Source organism: Arachis stenosperma, chromosome 7, assembly GCF_014773155.1.
Source record: "Arachis stenosperma cultivar V10309 chromosome 7, arast.V10309.gnm1.PFL2, whole genome shotgun sequence".
Taxonomy (NCBI): Eukaryota; Viridiplantae; Streptophyta; class Magnoliopsida; order Fabales; family Fabaceae; genus Arachis; species Arachis stenosperma.
This window is the reverse complement of record NC_080383.1, coordinates 33,829,526-33,851,077: the sequence shown is the minus strand read 5'-3', so window position 1 is coordinate 33,851,077 and position 21,552 is coordinate 33,829,526. Positions and strand designations below refer to the sequence as shown.

The 21,552-nt window shown below is 31.3% G+C and overlaps 1 protein-coding gene across 1 annotated transcript; it reads left to right on the top strand.

Moving 5' to 3' along the window:
- The first annotated feature begins 14,854 nt into the window (after window positions 1–14,854).
- Window positions 14,855–20,558, top strand: LOC130942255 (WAT1-related protein At5g64700-like). The gene is made up of 7 exons (XM_057870976.1): window positions 14,855–15,055; window positions 15,583–15,645; window positions 17,043–17,159; window positions 17,613–17,856; window positions 18,622–18,780; window positions 19,208–19,359; window positions 20,089–20,558. Exons 1-7 carry the CDS (start codon window positions 14,862–14,864, stop codon window positions 20,294–20,296), a joined length of 1,137 nt encoding a protein of 378 aa, XP_057726959.1. The 5' UTR covers window positions 14,855–14,861; the 3' UTR covers window positions 20,297–20,558.
- The last annotated feature ends 994 nt before the right edge of the window (window positions 20,559–21,552 follow it).

Below are 21,552 nucleotides of genomic sequence, written 5' to 3'. Positions count from 1 at the left end.
GAGTTGAGTTCCAACATGGGACAACTAAGGGTGGAGCACCAAGAACACTCCATTCTCCTCCATGAAATTAGAGAAGATCAAAGAATCATGAGAAAGGAGCAACAAAGGCAAGGAAGAGACATTGAGGAGCTCAAGCACTCCATAAGACCTTCAAGAGGAAGAACAAGCCGCCATCACTAAGGTGGACCCGTTCTTTAATCTCCTTGTTCTTTATTTTTCTGTTTTTCGAAAATTTATGCTTATGTTTGTCCATGTTTGTGTCTTATGATCATTAGCGTCTTAGTGTCTATGCCTTAAAGTTATGAATGTCCTATGAATCCATCACCTTTCTTAAATGAAAACTGTTTTTATTACAAAAGAACAAGAAGTACAGGATTTCGAATTCATCTTTAAAACTAGCTTAATTAGTTTGATGTGGTGACAATACTTTTTGTTTTCTGAATGTATGCTTGAACAGTGCATATGTCTTTTGAATTTGTGATTCATGAATGTTAAAATTGTTGGCTCTTGAAAGAATAATGAAAAAGGAGACATGTTACTGAGGATCTAAAAAATCATAAAAATGATTCTTGAAGCAAGAAAAAGTAGTGAATACAAAAAAAGAAAAAAAAAGAAAAAAGAAAATAGAAAAAAAAAAGAAGAAGAAAGAGAAAAAGAAAGAAAAAGAAAGAAATAAAGTTGTGATCCAAGGCAAAAAGAGTGTGCTTAAGAACCCTGGACACCTCTAATTGGGGACTCTAGCAAAGCTGAGTCACAATCTGAAAAGGTTCACCCAATTATGTGTCTGTGGCATGTATGTATCCGGTGGTAATACTGGAAGACAGAGTGCTTTGGGCCACGGCCAAGACTCATAAAGTAGCTGTGTTCAAGAATCATCATACTTAACTAGGAGAATCAATAACACTATCTGGATTCTGAGTTCCTAAAGAAGCCAATCATTCTGAATTTCAAAGGATAAAGTGAGATGCCAAAACTGTTCGGAGGCAAAAAGCTACTAGTCCCGCTCATCTAATTTGGAGCTAAGTTTCATTGATAATTTGGAGTCTATAGTATATTCTCTTCTTTTTATCTTATTTGATCTTCAGTTGCTTGGGGACAAGCAACAATTTAAGTTTGGTGTTGTGATGAGCGGATAATTTGTACGCTTTTTGGCATTGTTTTTAGTATGTTTTTAGTATCTTTTAGTTAGTTTTTAGTATATTTTTATTAGTTTTTAGTTAAAATTCACTTTTCTGGACTTTACTATGAGTTTGTGTGTTTTTCTGTGATTTCAGGTATTTTCTGACTGAAATTGAAGGTTCTGAGCAAAAATCTGATTCAGAGACTGAAAGGGACTGCAGATGCTGTTGGATTCTGACCTCCCTGCACTCTAAGTGGATTTTCTGGAGCTACAGAAGCCCAATTGGCGCGCTCTCAACGGCATTGGAAAGTAGACATCCTGGGCTTTCCAGCAATATATGGTAGTCCATACTTTGCCCAAGATTTGATGGCCCAAACCTGCGTAGCAATTCGGCCTCAGAAATTCCAGCGTTTAACGCTGGAACTGGCATAAAACTTGGAGTTAAACGCCCAAACTGGCATGAAAGCTGGCGTTTAACTCCAGAAAAGGTCTCTACACGAAAATACTTCATTGCTCAGCCCAAGCACACACCAACTGGGCTCGGAAGTAGATTTTTCTGTCATTTACTCATTTCTGTACACTCTAGGATTACTAGTTTACTATTAATAGGATCTTTTGACATTGTATCAAGTACCTCATGACATTTTTACACGTTTCTTTGTGTACATTCCACGGCATGAGTCTCTAAACCCCATGGTTGGGGGTGAGGAGCTCTGCTGTGTCTTGATGGATTAATGCAATTACTACTGTTTCTTATTCAATCATGCTTGCGTCCATTCCAAGATATCACTTGCTCTTAACCCGGATGAATGTGATGATCCGTGACATTCATCATCATTCTCAATTATGAACATGTGCCTGACAACCACCTCTGTTCTACCTTAGATTGAGTAGATATCTCTTGGATTCCTTAACCAGAATCTTCGTGGTATGAGCTAGAACTGATGGCGGCATTCAAGAGAATCCGGAAGGTCTAAACCTTGTCTGTGGTATTCTGAGTAGGATTCAATGATTGGATGACTGTGACGTGCTTCAAACTCCTGAAGGCGGGGCGTTAGTGACAGACGCAAAAGAATCACTGGATTCTATTCCGGCCTGATTGAGAACCGACAGATGGATAGCCGTACCGTGACAGGGTGCGTTGAACATTTCCAATGAGAGGATGGGAGGTAGCCATTGACAACGGTGAAACCCTACATACAGCTTGCCATGGAAGGAGCCTTGCGTTTTTTATGAAGAAAGACAGTAGGAAAGCAGAGATTCAGAAGATGGAGCATCTCCAAAGCCTCAGCCTATTCTCCATTACTGCTGAACAAGTACTGATTTCATGTTCTTTTGCTTTTTACAATCAATCCTGATAATTTCTGATATCCTGACTAAGATTTACAAGATAACCATAGCTTGCTTCAAGCCGACAATCTCCGTGGGATCGACCCTTGCTCACGCAAGGTATTACTTGGACGACCCAGTGCACTTGCTGGTTAGTTGTGCGGGATTGCAAAAGTGTGATTGCAATTTCGTGCACCACATACACCTTTTTACGTTGATTTTGCAGGTCACGCGTGCGCGTGGGTGACGTGCACGCGTGGAAGGCTGGATTCGCAAAGGACGCGGACGCGTAAGTGACGCATTCGCGTGGGCGTCTTTGTGCCTGAGGCACGCCTCCAGCCACGCTCCCGCGTGACTTTCTGTTTAATTCCCTTGTATCGCTAATTCTCATTTGACGCGGTCGCGTGACGCGTCGTTTGCGAATTTTTTTTATGCAGTATGCAAAATGCAATGCTGATATAGATGTTATGAATAAGTCTAAGTTCAATAAAATAGAATAAAATAAAATAAAACTTAAAAACAAACAAAACGAAATAAAAATTGAAATTGAAAAAGGAACGATCATACCATGGTGGGTTGTCTCCCACCTAGCACTTTTAGTTAAAGTCCTTAAGTTGGACAATTGGTGAGCTCCTTGTTATGGTGGCTTGTGCTTGAATTCATCCAAAAATCTCCACCAATGTTTGGAATTCCAGTAGCCTCCAAGATCCCAAACTAGGCGCAGAAAGCCTTCAAGTAAGTTAAAGCAAGTGACAAGGCCCCAAGAGTATTGATTGCTAGACTGAATTTTGGGGTCCCAAATCTTGCTTTTGCACCCGTCTTCTTGTTGACCATCTTTATTCCAACCGGGTGGTACGCAATTGAAATTCTCATTGAAGTGGCCAAAAAATATCCTAGACCCATTCACTTGAGCTATACACCAACCTTTGCGTTTAAACTTTGAGTACACAACCATGTTGAACCTTGCTTTACAACTCCAACCACTAACCATCTTCCTCTTACTCTTAATGTCACAAAGAGCTCTAAGCTGACCATCTGTCTCAAGTAAAGCATATTCAAGTGAACTAATTAAGCTTAGAGATGAGAGATTTACCCACTTGAATGAAGGAATGGATGGTGATGGCTTTGGGGGAGAGGTCTCCAACAACTTTGGCAAGGTGATTTCCAGCTCCATTCCCTTGAGCTCTTCTTTGACAACTTCCACCTCTTTGCAAGCTTCTTCAATATCAACCTCTTCCTCTTGGTAGATTTCTTCCAATTCAATCTCTTCTTCATTGTTCACCAAGGGCATGGGAGGTTGTGCTTCTTCTTCTTCCATCTCCATGTCAAGTCCAATGGGAGAGGATTCAAATGTAGATAAGAATTCATCAATGATTAAATATATCTCTTGATCATCCCCTTCAAAGTCTTCAACCATGATATGCCTTGGAGGTTGTACACCCTCCTCAACATTAATTTCAAATGTCTTTGAAGGAGGCTCTATAACTTGACTTTCCCATGGAGGTTCAGCATCTCCCAAGTCTTCAACCACTTCTTCCTCTTCAATAATTACAGCTTTGTCCAGTTGTTTTAATATAAAATCGTATTCATCCTTGATTATTTTCTTTCCATGACAACTCCTTTCAACTATTCTTTCATCTTCAAGGGTCTCTCCTATCTCTACATTTTGGCCATCCTCTTGCTCTAAGACAAAATTAGACTCCTCCTTGATGTCTTCCTTCACTAATTCTTTAATCACTCCTTCAACTTCAAGGGTCTCTACTACCTTCACCTTTAGGGCCTCCTCTAGCTTCTTATGAAGTATGAATTCGCGAAGATGATCCCTACTCTCTTGTTCTATGTCAATAGCATAACTGGGATAATCTTGCTTTTGGATTGATGGATGTGGGTGCTCTTCCATGGAGGGTGGTGATGGGATAGAAAGATCATTATGTGGTTGAAAAGGAAGTACACTAGAGTTTGAAGGTTGAATATTAGAGGTAGAGGGTTGGTTCATGCGGGATATAAGATTTTGGAGTGTAGAGGTGAGACCAATGATGTTAGAGATGAGTGTGTTGTTATCCAATGGAGGTTGGGGTGGATAGGAGGGTTCATTTGTTGGGAGAGAGGGCTCATAATACGGAGGTGGTTCTTCTTGATAAGGATATGGAGATGGTGAATATTGAGGTGGTGGTTCTGGGTGTGGCTCATATGATGGTTGGTGTGGTGGATAAGGATTAGAGTCATATGGAGGTGAATGGTGAAAAGGGGCTTGTGAGTATGGTGGTTCAAAGCTATGTTGAGGAGAGAGTTCATAGGCGTATGGTGGTGGTTGTTGATAATCAAAAGAGCGCTCACCATAGCCATTATCTTGATATGCTTCTTGGAATGGCTCTTGGTCATAGTATGTTGGCGGAGGCTGTTGCCAAGAGGATTGATCAAATCCCTATGGCTCCTCCCACCTTTGATTCTCCCATCCTTGATGCATGTTTTCATTGTAATCTCCTCTTCCTGCAACATAATTGTAACCAAACTCATAGCCAAAGTTGTGAGAGTTCATGGTAGCTAAAGAAAATAAAAAACTAGTAAAAATTAATGAAAATAAACTCCTAAAACTAGAAATACTAACAACAATATAAGATAAAAATTTGAAAAAGGTTTAAATTTTGAAAAGGTTTGATTTTTAAAATTTTAAATTTAAATTTTGAATTTTGGAATTTAAATATTGAAATTTGAAATTTTATTTTGAAATAAGATAAGATAAGATTTTGAAAAAGATATAATTTTTTAAAAATATTTGAATTTTGAAATTTAAAACTAAGATAAGATAAGATAAAAATTTTAAAATAAAAATCTGAAATTTTTTTTTGTAATTTTCGAAAAAAACAATTAAAATAAAGAGAAAAGATATTTTTGAAATTAATGAGGAAAGAGAAAAACAATAAAATGACACCAAACTTAGAATTTTTAGATCAAAGCAAAGAAAATAAACAAGAAAAATATTAACAATAACCAATAATAAGACACACGTTTGCAATTCCCCGGCAACGGCGCCATTTTGACGAACGGATTTCTGCCAGTAAAGAATTTTGTAAGAATAATCACGTTGTAAGTATAGTTTCTAAACCAACAGAAATCTTTTCGTGCAAAAGTTTGGTTGTCACAAGTAACAAACCCCTAATAAAATTGATAACCAAAGTATTTAAACCTCGGGTCGTCTCTCAAGGATTTGCAGGGAAGTGTGCTTATAATTGGTTATGGAAAAGTATGTTTTTGGGTTTTTGAAAGGTTTGAACAAGAGAAATAAATTACAGGAATTAATAAATCAATAGCTAAGAAAATTTTTGGCAAGGTATGAAAATTAGAAGTCCTATCCTAGTTATCCTTATCAATTGTGATGAGAATTGCTCGTTGCTCCCACTTAGTCAACCACTAACTATGAAGGTAAGTCAAGTGGATAAATCAATACGAATCCTCAAGTTCTAGTCAATTCCCAAAGAAAGACTAGAGTTAGTGGAATTCAAGTCAATTAGCAACTTCCAATTATCAATCAACAAAAGAGTTCGATAACTCAAGAGTCTCTAATTACTCAACCAAAGCCAATAATATAGAAAGCTAAATAAAAATCATATATTTGAAATACCTCAAATTGAATTAAGAAAAGAAATCAAATCTAACATGGAAAAGTTCATAAATTAAATTGGGAAAATAAATAAAAGGAACATGGAACCTGAAAATTGAGAAGTAGAAATCCTAAATCGTAAAACCTAAGAGAGAGGAGAGAGCCTCTCTCTCTCTAAAAACTACATCTAAAACATAAAATTATGTATATTAAAGCTGTCTGGATGAATGGATGTATTCTCCCACTTTATAGCCTCTAATCTGTGTTTTTTGGGCCGAGAACTGGGTCAAAAATAGCCCAGAAATCGCTGATTGCGAAATCTGCCACGCTGGTTTTTCGTCACTGCGACGCATCCACGTGAAGCATGCATTCGCATCGCCTAACTATATGGCCACTATGGAAAATTATATATCATTTCGAAGCCCCGGATGTTAGCTTTCCAACGTAACTAAAACCGCATCATTTGAACCTCTATGGCTCAAGTTATGACCATTTGAGTGCGAAGAGGTCAAGCTGACAGCTTTGGCAATTCCTTCAGTTTCTTGTATTCCTTCCACTTTTGTATGCTTTCTTTCCATCCTATGAGCAATTCCTGCCCTGTAATCTCTGAAATTACTTAACACACATATCATGGCATCGAATGGTAATAAGAAAGGGTTAATATTATCAATTTAAAGGCCAAAGAAGCATATTTTCAATCATAGCACAAAATCAGGAAGGAGAATGTAAAACCATGCAAATAGTATGAATAAATGGGTAAAGAGTTGATAAAAACCACTCAATTGAGCACAAGATAAACCATGAAATAGTGGTTTATCACTCATCTTCCCCAAACAGGGGTCAAAATCTAAAAAAGACACGACCTCAAAGAAAAAGACCGAGTTCAAGTAGGGGCACTGTTCATACCCTGGGTCGAGCTATACGACCCGGGCTGATCGAAGACAGGTAACCGACCGCTTTAGGTTGGGTTGACACCACCTCTTCTCAAAGAGGTCGGACAAATTACCATAAGAGGCCCAAGAAGGCCCAAACGAAGGGACACAGCCCAAATCTAAAGGCGGCCAAGCCTAAAGGAAGGATAAGGCGGTTCCCTTTAAAAGATATCTCAAAGGAAGATCACTCCACACTATTATAAATATACTGGAGCACCCAAGTATAACTCATACTCTGATTCTAAAAAAAACCTGCCTAAAGCACGTGCTAACTTAATTATCGGAGTCTCTTGCAGGTACCACCACCCTCCGGTGACAAAGGATCAGCAGCACCCCCAAGTCAAACAAGTCGGACGCAGCAGCTCCGACCACCACCGCAGATCTCATCCGAGATCGACCTATAGTTTCAGGTAACCCTCAGAGCAGTCAGGCTAATGATGATGAAGCCACCCTTGTCCCACAACCCCTCACTGAAATTTAGCTTGAACTCAGTCAACCACCCTAGTCAGAAATGATGGCTCTCAACAGGTTCACAAAATTAGATGACATTCATTTTATTATATAGATGTTCTTATCTAGTTTACTAACTATTTTACATGTTTTCACTAATAGGTTTCTCCCTCTCCTGTGAGGCCACCAAAACTCCCTCCCAGAAGGAAGTTCTCCAAACAAAAAAAATCAACTTCAGAAAGCAGCAATCTAGCAGCAACCACCCCACTTGCTGCCATCCCACTTGCTGCCACCCCACCAACAAGCAGTCAACCAGCAAAGAATCATCCGTCTAATCCTATGCAAGATGCAACACAGAGGACCGTTACAAAGTTTTTAAATTTCATGAAGTTTGTGCCCAACCCTGGATTTAAACCACCCAGATACAAAAAATAAAGACTAGGATTATTATGTTTAGGATCAGATTATTTTGTTTATCTATTTCTATGAAAATGTATGCTTTCTTAATTAGGATCCTAGTGTTGAAAATTTTAGTGTTCAAAACTTATGAGGTCAATATGTTGAGAACTTTGATATACTTGGTGACTATTGTTCTGGCTCTATAATGCCTATTTTGGATGTGTTTTCTACATTATGAATATGGATTATGAATTTCTTGAATTGAGATGTGTCAGATTTTTTATTCTATTTTAGTCTCTGATATGCAATTAAGATTAATTCCATTAGATGAATTCATTAGTAGTTCAGGAACAAAAATATGCATATAACATATTGTTTATTCAATTTCCAAAGTATTGTTGCACAGTGATGTCAAATAGTTTAATCTGCATTTCTTTCAAACAAAAGGATAGGTACAAGTACATGAACAGCATATGCATAACACATGTCACTTATTTTTTGTTAGATACAATTGACCCTATTGCCTATCCAACTTTAAGGTAAGCAAAATTACTGTAATCGGCAGTAGCATACATGCAAGCAGCAAAATGTCCCCATTTTTAAAACCCTAACTTTAGACTCTAATCTTCCAAGTTTTCAAGCAATCTTCATCTTCTATTCTTCATTGTTATTTGAAGGGCTTGTTTTACCATCACATGTTACTGCATCTTCTTCCAGAATTTTATCTATCCACAAAAATAACCCACACCACCTCTTACCTACAGTTTGCATCCAAAAAAGTGAATCAACCAAGTTTATATCCAAAATTACAGCAAACAACAACCACTTACATTGTAGTTTGGACATCCCACGAACGGTCTACCTAGATTAGAATCCGTTGCTGATCATCGCAACACTGGTCTCGACCTGCACCCACACTATTCTGGCAAACGCGAATCTCTGTTTCTATTCATTCTCCTCATGATGCTTCCAAATGATCGTGGGTTGTTCGAGCTCCCAACTGCGTTGCTCGCGCTAGTCATAACTGTATGATTTTGAAGATGGAGAAGACACTACACGAGAAGCAAGAGAAGAGAGCTAGCTCTGTTGCGATGGAGAAGAGAAGAGAAAAGAGTCAAACTTTAAAATTGGAGAATATGGTTTTTAACCTCAATTTAGGGATGAAATTGAATCAAAACAATTTATGTCGCCACGTCAGCTAGCCGTTTTCTGACCGCGTGTCACCAACGAGTCCAACTCAGCTTTCCGGTTACGTCAGGTGGACGAAATTTGTCGAAAGGACAAGTCTAAATTCTGGAGTGCAGCTTCAGAAATAAATATGAGTAATTATTAATTTTAAGGATCACTATGAGATTCAAAAGTAATTTCAATGACTACTTTAAAACTTAACTCGGTACAAATTTAAAAGAAAACATACCAAAATCCATAAAATTATATCGATTTGATCTATTAATTTTATATTTTAATAAATTAAATTTATTTCACCGTACTCAATTTTTACACACACTAACGAGTTGTTCATGTAAAAGTAAAACATAGCCAATAATTAATAACAGCTTGGGCCCTGGACATCTTTATTTTTGTTTTTGTTAAATAAAATATTAACATCTTCATATTTTCACATATTTTAGTACTTATTTAATTCTAATAAAAATATTTAATGATATATTTTATTAATATTAATGTTTATTTTTTATTATGAGTACAAATGACAGACGAATAAGGGATAAAACTTAAATTCTACCCTAATTCTATTTGCGAGTTTAAATTCCGTCTAGAAATCATCCTTATTTATCTGAAAATTGAGAATTTTTAGACTATAATCCTACTCGTTCAGTCAAATTTCACACTCGACTCTACTTGCAATAAATCAATATTTTTTAATTAAATACAATATTTATTTATTTTATATTTTAAAATATACTAATAAAATATAAAATACAAAATTAAGTTCGTATTAAAAATTTAAAATTAAAAATAATAAAATTATAATAAAATCTATATTAAAATTACATGTGAGCCTGATTTCTATAAAAAAATGCGAGTAAAAAGAACATGATTAAATTTAAAACTGACACCAAACCCTATCCAAAGGTCAGAGTTACCAATCTACTCAAACACATTAAACGAGAATGAATATTTGCAAATAAGGTTAGCATTCTCATCCCTACAAACTAGTGACAGCCCCTTATCTGTTCCAACTTTCTAAATACGTAGTGATATGCAAACCAAAAAAAATTGTAGTTATCCAACAAACAATAAGAATTTTCAATTAGCTAAGTGCTAAAATACCCCACCTAAAAAAACCTAGGTGCTAAAATATCTCACGGAAGTCTCTCTTGAAAGGATTACATACAAAGAGTGTGATATACATTTAATTTAAGCAATAAATAAATTAATAAATAAAAGATAAAAAATTAGAAAAAAGAGAAAATAGAAGTAGAAGAGAGAAGAAAATAACCTATATTTAAGCTAACTATTGTAATTTGTAATTCGAATAAGCAATTTGTTTCCTCTTCTTAAAAATGAAACTAATTTGAATATGCATTTCTTTTAGGAAAACAGTTATTTTATATCTCATTTGAAAAGATCAACCCTATTGGCCAATTTTCATTAATTCTTTCCTTAATAATTTAATACAGTGTTTTTAATCGTTTTTCACATGTCAAAATAGTTACACTTGCATAGTAGAAATAGTAGCTAATTCACTCCAAATTAAATTAAAAAAAAAAGTATATATAGATTAAAAAAAAAATCAACCAAGTTTTCAAGAAGGAGAAGTTAACCACGCAACTCTCTCTTCTCTAATGTTCTTTTTTCAAACACAACTCATACGAGCAATGTTATATATATGATCATGGTTCTTCAATTGTAGAACCTATGCTATCAACTACATACTACTATATATACGTGTAAAGTACTTCTATTAGAAAGGATACCATTTCTTTTTTCCTATAGATTGCTGAAGAATAATTTGTTCTATTGCAATTTATAGTAGCCTAAATAAACCCTTTTGAAGTTTCAGAGATTTGTGAATGTCACCATTGTTGGATGTATACTACCAAAATCATCATCAGAATAAAGGGTCTTGATACTATTATTTTTTTAGGCTATTCAAATTGAGAAGCTCTAGAAGAGGTAAATAATAATCTCTTTATCTCTTCACTCGTATTCATATGTATTATTATTATTATTATTTTCATATATTACTACATTTTGTAGCAGCATGCTAATTTGTTTTGTGTATCATAAAGTTTGAACACAACGTAGTGGAATCCAGTCACTAAAAACAACTATGAGGGTGGGAAAATAACAACCTAGCTAGAAGCATCAATTCTAATGCAAACAAATAAAGCTTCTCCCATCAAGTATATATATAGATGAGTTATTAGACATACATTCTACTCTTTCTTAAAATCTCTCTTATGTGTCACTTTTCTTAATTTGCCTCTTAATTTATTCTACACAGTCTTGATCATGCGTAGGTGGGAATTATTAAAAAGTATATATATATAGATATATTTTGAATGAATTCACAACTTTTTTATTTTGTTTCGGTTATTTGACTGAGAGTTTGTGAGTTTCTTTTTTTTGTTCTGTTAAAAAAATTGTTATGTAAAATGTAAATCATAGGCCAATTTAAATTTTAAACATTTTGATATTAATAATATATTACAATTTTTGTATTTGGCAATATGATAGCATATCTTCATGTTGAAAATTCATGTTTTTTTATTCTATTTTCCTGTGTCAAATATTCATGTCAATCAATGTTATTAGTTAAACTTATTGTTTTTATGAGTTATAACTTCTAAAAAAAATAAATTTTATTTTTTTAACGTTTTAATTCTTATTATTATTATTATAAATTTATCAAACACATTAAAAAATAAAAATAAATCCTTTTTAAAATATTTACCTAAATAAATTTTTATTCTATTCACCGTGGAAAGTTATTTTTATTTTATTCAAACAAAATGAAAGTTTTTTTTTCCCTCTTTAGGGTGAAAGTACTTTTTATTTCAGTGGCCAAATGCAAAGGGATTAAGGGATTGATCCTATTGTTATCCATTAAATCACGTATTCCTAATTCTATATATGTCATTTGACAGATCATTGTTTCATTAAATGTAAATTACAGCATCCATGTGATATTTTCCCACTAATGAATTCATATAACCTAGATTCCTAGTTTGCAGCATGCTAATTTGGTATATATCATATAAAGTATGACCACAATTAATGTGGGGCATTCCAGAGTCATTACACACAACTATATAGTATATATCAAGAGGGAAAAAAAAAACTAACAAACTATATATAGAAGCATCAATTCAAATTTAAATAAAAGTTCTCAATCAAGTATAGTGTACAGATGATCAATTAGAAATTCTATTCTCTTTCAAATTTTTCTGTTGTCTCTTTTTATTAGTCTGTTTTTGTTTTATTAATTTTTATATATTGTGTTTGTTTGAATGTTATTAAATTGTTTAGAATTTTTTATTTTTTAGTATGTTTAACTAAATTTTAATAATAAAAATAAAAATATTAAAAAAATAAAAAATATTTTTATATTATTATACTAAAATATAATTATTAGATAAAAAAATATTTTACGTGAAATATTTAAATATAAAATTATTTTTATTTTTTTAAAGGTCTTTTTTTAAGAAAAACTCACTTAAAAAAATATCTTTTCATAAAAATTTCCCTAAACAAGTCTATTATCTTTATTTTTCTCTTTTTATTTGGTTTAGATAATTTGTTTGTATTATAATTAATAATATACTTTAATTTTTTGCGAGTTAATACTTTTAATTTTTATGCATGGTACAATTAATAAATAAATCTATAAAATGATTATTTAAATTGTATAATATGTGAAAGTTATGTCAATTTGGTAAAAAGAGGATATTATTATGATGAGTGTATTCTGATATTTTTTAAATAAAGCTGAAATTTAAGATTTTTATTATTTTCCATTTTTTTTAGTTTTATTTATCATCTAACTATACACACATCTATATAAGATCATTTTGTGCAATATATATTTTGAGAAAAAAGAAGAGCGTTTTATTTGTTTGTGTTTCTAAACAAGTTACAACATCAAGAAAGTGAAAAGATATATAAATAAAAATACCAAAGAAATTAAAAAAAAGCAACAAAACAACAACAACAACAATAATAATAATAATAATAATAATAATAATAATAATAATAATAATAATAATAATTTATTATTATTATTATTATTATTATTGTTATTATTATTATTGTTATTATTATTATTATACCAAAACAGTCCAACCTCAGTACCTCACAGGAAAAACGTGCCCTCAGCATTATCCGTTTTAGAAAAATAAAAACTAAAACGTCTTGCCATATTTTTTGGGTTCAAAAAATCATCTGAAAAACATGATAGAGTAATTCAAAAGCACATGAATAAAAAATTGAAATTTGAATTGCTATTTTTACATGACCTAATGAATTTTTATTTGAAACTTGAAGATCTTTTTATTTTTTATTTTCAACTCATTATAATATTTTATGTTATTAAAAGATCTTATTTTAAAACAATCCTACGATGATAAAATTATTAAAGATTGATATTTTATATTTTTAATCAACAACATATAAATTGTTTTATGATTTTCAATACGGGATTGTTGAATTTTTTTAAAGAAATAAAAAAAATGAATTAAATTTGATTTAATCTGAGAATTTTTTTTAAATAAAATATTAAAAATAAATTAAAGAAAGAAGAAAAGCTTTATCCTGCCATCAAATCACTTTTTGCCATATGTAACTAACTTTGATCCCATATGCTAGCAAAGCATTTTAATTAAGTTCCATGGTTAGCTTTATGAAATTCAAACTATTAAAAGAAATTTTTTATAATCATGACACTTCCTTGTATAGAATGCAGCATCTCCTTGACTCCTTGTGGGAACGCCACCAATGACCTTCACAAAATTTTCCAATTAGTTATCAGTCTATGTACACGTACATGCTCATAATAATTAATGTATAATAATATATATAAGAATGGTTATTATTATTGTTGTTGTTTAGTGTAATATATGATAGGTTTTTATGTCATATTTATAAAGAAGATTAATCACATATTTTAGGAAATACAAATATAAATATTATATGTTAATAATATATCCTTATTTTATATTCCAAAAGAAGTTAGTGTGTTTGAATGGTACATAAAGGAGAAAAAAATAATTCAAAAAATGAAAAAATAATAAATTTGAATATTGTTTTAGAAATTCAAAATTCTAAGAGATTTTAATCAGAAATTTTGGATATTTAAAATGAGGAATTTTAATTTTCCTAAAAAGAGAAGGAATCTCATTTCTCCTGTATCTCTCTATCTCACTTCAAAATACATTTGAATTCTTATATTCGAAATATTAAAATTTAAAAGACTTCGAGTAAAATCCGGATTATTTTAGTCAGTTAAGCTTTGAAATTTTTTATTTTAAATTCTAAACTCTTAAAAAATTGAAAAAACAATTTTATAATAAAAAATAACTATTTATATATAAAAATAAAAGAAAATAAGGAATAGTACAAACATAACATATTTTGATAATGGAGAAGAAGATAGAGGAGGCGAATGGGAGGGTGACAGGGAGTGTTTCCTAATAAAAGAGTTTTGCTCTTATTTTATGGCATCTGTCTCCATTTGCTTTCAAATATTTTCTCTAATTGCATTTATTTCCCCTCTTCACTTATTTCTGTGCCATTAATAAACACAACACAGTGTCCCTAAGCTTCTCCTTTTTTTTTTTTCATTTTCGGTGGGTGTGTATCGCTTACCGCTAGAAGCCTATAACATTACCACACAAAACTTACACCTCCTTAAAAATAATAATAATCGAAACATAACTATCTTGTTTAATTATTAATTAATTCGTTCTTGTGTAGGAAGAGGTGTTTAATTTTGGTGGCTTATAAATAGTGCTTTAAGGTTGTTATTATTATTATTATTAAGTGATTGATTTGAGAGAGAAATTAAAGCATGAAGAGTGTGAAGGAAAAGATGAAGTCATCACAAGCCATAGTGAGTATGTTAATGGTGCAAATATTCGCAACTGGGATGCAGCTTCTATCAAGAGTGATATTGGTTAATGGCACCTTCATTTTCGCACTCACTTCTTATCGCCATGTTGTTGCTGCTCTTTTTGTTGCCCCTTTTGCTCTTTACTTTGAAAGGTATAATCATAATAATTCATTTTAATCATTCAATTTCTTAATTAATATATATATCTAGTTTGGTTATTTAGTTTTTATCTTAAGCTTCTCGTGTTAGTTCTCTTATTGAACATGGTAATATATCACCCCAACACAGTTCAACATCTTTCTTTCTTTCTTTTTTCTTTCTTTTCTTAGTTTAAACTTTTTCTTTTGTAAAAAATGCCATATAATAAAGAGAAATTATTATTGCATTTTCTTTATTTTAATTTCATCTACCCTATCACCGAATTCTGTTCAATTTTATTCTTCTTTTCCGTCTAAAATTTTTAGTGTATAATGTGGCTCATCAGCAATTCAGCATTTATTTAAATTGAAATTTCAGCATTGACTTTGGTCAGAACTATGTGAGTAACCAATAATTTATTTGAGTCTAATAGTTTTATATATACCCTTGAATTTCATGATCTCTTCTATATTTGTTCTTAACGGACCTTTACTATTATTATCTAATAAAATTAAATTTCGTCCACCACCCATTATTGCAGAGACAGGGAAAAGAAATTCACTTTGAAAGTATGGTTTTGGATCTTCATTAACGCTTTAACTGGGTAAGCATTCTTTGGTCCCTACTTGTAAATTAAAATGATTCTGAAGAATTCAAGTAATAAATTGATTAATTAAATACCATTATTGCATTACTAAATCTATATATTTTATTAATAAGTATTTATTTTCCCTAAATAAAGGAACATATAAATGCAACGCATTGCAATTCGAAAGAATTAAAATTCATGACGATGAAGATAAACTTGAGTAGAGATCGATTATCATATGGAACATGATATTCTGTTAGAATAATTTTGAAGTTTGATTTTTTCAAAGATTTCATGACTTTCCTTATCTTACCTTCTCACATTGGCCTTTTATGGAACAATTATTCGCACTGTGGGAATGTGCTGTTTAAAATCTTGGAAGATATATTTCAAATCACCAAGGTTTTTTTGATAAAGACAAATAAGTGTGACAAAGTAATGAGGGTAACCTCTTTCTAATTTAATTTCTATTAGTCTTTGATGGCAACTTATCATCGGTTCTTCGTATTTACAATAATTTGCATTTTTGGTATTTTTGTACATGAGACTTGAATGATTTGTAACACCTTTACTTTTCTGAAATTATTACATGGACTCATCGACATTGCAAAAATAAATAAATCAATTTCATCACTGGTATTTAGAAAATGAATGAAGCTAGATCAGTGTCTACTCGGAGATAAATAAATGCATATATAAGAAGTTAAGAACCCTTTTTGTTTTCTTTTCAATTATTTTATTTCATTTCTGGTGGATGGTTAATGGGAAATTGGAGCTCTTCATGTTCATGAATCATGACAGCTAAAATAGAAAAAGAAATTAATATTTAATATGGTATGAAAACTTCACGGAATGATCAATAGTGCTCATAAATTCATGGTCAGAGAACTTGCATTGTGTATATCCCTTTATTTCAGTGCCTAAAATAGAAATTTATATGCCTTCTCCCATAAATACCACTTTGAAAGTTGTCTATACTTAGTACTTCATTCTGTATTTATCTCATTATCTTTATATTTATATTCAATTAACATCTTTTATAAGATTACTTTAAGGAACATTCTACATCGAATGTCAATTATATATCTATTATTAGTAAATCTGCTTAATGTAGATGAGTCATATGTTTGATCTTTTTTATTAAGAGTATTATGTTTTTTTTTGTTAATTAAATAAATTTTAATTTTATTTATTATATTTTATATTAATAATTTAAATTTTAAAATTTAAAATTTATGATGGTTTATTTTTTTATTTTGAAAAAAATTATACTCCTTACCCTTTTATGTTTTGTTTTTTGTAACGCATTAACATTTTCTATTTATTACACATGCCTACAATATTTGGTACAAATTCTGTAGAGTGAATATATAAGAATAATAAGAAGTTGTTTTCCACCAATTATATTGCAGAATGACAATGGCTCAGGGATTGTATTATTATGGGTTGAGGGACACTTCAGCTACTTACTCCATCAATTTTCTCAACCTGGTTCCAATATGCACATTTGCTGTGTCTATTATATGCAGGTACCTCACTTGACTAAAATACAAGTATTATATATTCATATTTATAATCAAAATGTATAAGTAATATAATAAAAAAAAACTAATTATATTTATAATTAAGCTAAATTTATATTTGTAGTTAAAATACGAATAAAAATATAATGATAGTTGGTATTTTGTATTTAGAAAAAATTTCAATGTGTTATAAAAAAGTTGGTTATTATTATAATAAATATAAAAAATTTAATTATCTTGGTAGCGAATCCATTTTACTAAAAAATGTAAAAAAAAAACATGTATATATATGAAACTTGAACCTATATATTAAGATACAAATTTTGGTGAAATATTTAAGTCCTAATAATTTTGTTTCTCAATCTTGTTTCTTTTTCCATGCATGTGCCTAGCAATATTTCATATATGTAGCACTAGTTTAATAACCCAATGATAATTTATAACCGTTTTGATGTGAAGAATTGAGAAACTGAGGGTGAAAACATGGGGTGGTAGAGCAAAGTGTGTGGGAGCAATATTGTGTGTTGGAGGTGCATTGGTAACAAGCCTTTACAAAGGCCATGAATTCTTCATTGGTCAACGCCACCATGGCCACCATGATTCTCATTCTTCTGCTGCTTTGACTCACAAGACCAACATGCTTCGTGGAACTATCTTCTTGGTTCTTAGCTGTTTCTCATACACAGCTTGGTTCATTGTGCAAGTAATAATCTTTTATCATTAGTTTTCTCTCCTCCAATATTATATATATATTCTTCTTCATTAGTGCTTTATTTATTTAGTAATTAATTATTAGTATAGAGAATATAGAAAATAATACGAATAATATATTCTAAAGTGAAATTGGTTTTTAAAGTATAACAAAATATAAGGGTACGTCTGCTTTGAGTTTTTTTTTTTAGTATTTTTTATTTTTAAAATTTTGTAAAAAAAAAGTGAAAACAAGAAACAAAAAATTTATTTTTTGATTTTCACTTTTTTTTAAAATTTAAAAACAAAAAATATTGAAAATGAAAACATAAACTAAATGCACCCTAAGGATGTATATATTTTACTTTTGAAAAATATGTTACATATGTATGCTAACATTTTTTTAATAATAAAACTTAATTTCCCTAAATAAATTTTATATGCTATAATTTACACATAATTTCATTTAGTTAAAAATAATATTATGTTAACACTTTATATTATATTGAAAGTATTGGTTTAATTTTAATTAAGAAATGATTTTCTATATTGATTTTTTTAAAAAAATAAAGTTTAATTATGATAAAATATAATACAACTATGTTGTATAATTTTTAGACATATACTATATAGCAAAAACCCAATAATAAATATCTTATTCCAATCAACAGGTCTCTCTTAACCCCCATTTCTTGAGTGTTGTGAAAATTTCCCTGAATATATATGATGATGATATCTAAATATCTAACTATCTAACTCTCAATTTATATAAAAACAGGTAAAGTTGCTGAAAGAATTTCCATTTAAATATTGGGGAACAATGCTAGCTTGTATTATGGCATCAATTCAATCTGCAGTAATTGGCTTATGCATAGATTCCAGCGGTGCTTCTTGGAAGATACACTGGAATCTACAGCTTGTTACTATTCTCTATTCGGTAAGATATTATTCCACTACTATATTTTATATATTAATTAAACATTAGGATTAGGATGGTTAAATTAGTATCTTATTAAAAGTGATGTTATGATATCTCTATGTATCACATATTCATTTGAATAGTGATCCTTTATATCGTTTAGCATTTTTTTTTATAGTAATGCGTAGTACACTCATTGTAGAGAAATAGAACAAATAATACATAAAATTTCTGCTCTAATCATTCTAGTTGTTTCTAATAAAGCTATAAATAAATTAATGTCTGCAAGATTCACTAATGTAACACATTTTGCATGCCTCTAGTATTTGTATAAATAATGTTAGTTTTTTTTTATTATATTATGATTTAATTTGAAATGGGATCCAATAATTATATATCATGTAGCATTGATTATTAAAATATATATGTTTTAAACTTTGTGTAGGGAGCACTTGCTACGGGTGCAACATTTTGTTTACTTTCATGGGCCATTTCAGTAAAAGGACCAACATACCCTCCAATGTTTAATCCCCTTGCTCTTATTTTTGTGGCCATATCAGAAGCTCTCGTACTTGGTGAACCACTAAAAGTTGGAACGTATGTGACATTCTTCCCTTCTTGACATTTTACCACTTTTCAATTCTTCAATTTCATACCTTATCTAAATTTAAGTTTTATTTATTTGTATTTATTTTATCTCATACGCGGACGCAACATATATTATTTAACTATTGAATGGATTGTAAGATTCGCATAAAATGGATCTTAATTCTAAATTATAATAACACTTAAAGTAGCCTTTGTTTTGAGATACAGAAATTGGGAAATTGAGACTCAATATCATATTTGTTAGTTCAAAAATTAGTACTAAAATTTCTGTTTCTATTTCCAAAATTTCAATATTTCAGTACCTCCAAAAAGTAGAGATACAGGAAACTGAAATTTTTAGAGACGAAGATTGAAACTTTAATAATATTTTATACCTAAAATATTCACATTTCAATTAATTAATTCTAATTTTATTTTTTGTGCAAATTAAATTAAAGCTTCATTCTTATGTCAATTTCTGTCTCCCACTTTGTATCAAACAAAATACTGAAATTTATTTCAGTCTCTATCTCTTAGTCTCAGTCTCTCAGTCTCTCAGTCTCAATCTTTCGGTCTTTGTCTCTCCACGAAACGCTATCTTAATGTAATGGTAGCTTTTCTTAATGAAAGATAGCTTATGGGAGTGTTAGTAATCCGATTAGATTCATGGTTACAGAAAGCAAACCAATCTGATTAGCTGATTAGTTTTACATTTACATAGCATTTTTAATTTCGCAGGTTGTTGGGGATGGTTTTGATAATATCAGGATTGTACTCATTCTTGTGGGGAAAAAAGAAGGAACCAAAAAGCTTGGCTCAGTCAAATGTGGTAGCAGCAGAAGTGTCAGCTGACTCTGCATTGCCACAAGCAACTGCTGTTGTAGTACCAAGAGCTTCTTCACCTACTAGCAATGTAGTTTTAGAGGTAGAAACTACTAACAAGTAGTAAGAATCATACAACTCAACCATACAAAATGTTTAACTAGATAGTAACTTGTATGCTCCATCCTCATTAAATCACCTTTAGAGCTTACTATCATTAACTAGTATTAATTAGGGAAAAAAAACAGTGATCTCTTAATTTATTTCTAGGTACCGTATACTTTGAGTTAAGTGATTACTGCTGGGTCAAAAGTTGTAAATAATTGCAAAAATGTAATTTCTCTATTTTGCCCTTGGGAGACGGATGGAACAAATGTGCAGTTTAATAGAAGAGAATTTGGTTACCATTGTGCCATATGTCTTAATAAGTACTAACATTGTTGCTTTTAAGTTTTTCAAAACTTCATTTGGATCAAGTGTTGCAAAACAATTTAAAATGGGTCATATCAGATGTCCATTTCTATCATTAATTGCTAAGATGGGCATTAGCATAGATCCTACAAGAGTATACAATTAATGATAAAGATTCATAGTTGAAAGGGTCAATTGAGATCGTTCATTTGTCAGTACGAATGATTAAAGAAATGGATTATTTAAGACATGATGTGATGATTACAAATTGGACAACAGAGACTAAGAAATGCTTGGGATATAACATGATGAAGTTGAGATGAGTTGAGAGCTACATAGCAATAAACCAAGTCCTCCATTTGATCCCAATCATGAACCCCAACATTCACAATCATTTCAAGAATTGATTCTCTAATTTCAACAAAAGGGTTTGAGGAGTAACTTACTGCACAGAAACAATGTGCAAATGGACCACCACATACATCATTGGGAAGGGTAGCAGAAAAGCTGATTCTGTTCTTGCGCCTTTGTGATGCACTCTTCTTCTTCTCATTTTCTTTCTTTATAATTGTGGATTCTTCTTCCATGGTATGGCTCCAAGAAATAGCAAATTCATCATTTTTCTATTTTCTTTAAATTATAAATAGTTGAACAGGATGTGCATGCAGGGCTGCCATAATTGCAAAAGTGTGCGAGTCACTTCCCATAAAATGATAGAAAACATTAAGAAATTAATGAAATCCTTGTTTCTTGGAGCGTATGTTATATTGTCAACAATGAAAGTCGTGTGACTATTTTGAAATCCTGGTTTCAAAATCTTGTGACTAATTTATGCGGCCTAATAAGTCCAGATTTTGAAAATTGGACTTGTAACTTAAATGCTTTCTGTGAATAAAATTGGGGTCAAAATCTTGTGACTAATTTAAACAGGTTTTGTGGCCAAAAGAAGAAACTAAGTGTTCAAGTTGG

Excerpts from the sequence above, each read along its gene's own strand:
- LOC130942255 (XM_057870976.1), top strand. The coding sequence starts at position 14,862 with ATGAAGAGTGTGAAGGAAAAGATGAAGTCATCACAAGCCATAGTGAGT. Across the intron at positions 15,646-17,042 it reads TTCATTAACGCTTTAACTGG|AATGACAATGGCTCAGGGAT; the intron begins GTAAGCATTCTT and ends ATTATATTGCAG. Across the intron at positions 19,360-20,088 it reads GAACCACTAAAAGTTGGAAC|GTTGTTGGGGATGGTTTTGA; the intron begins GTATGTGACATT and ends TTAATTTCGCAG.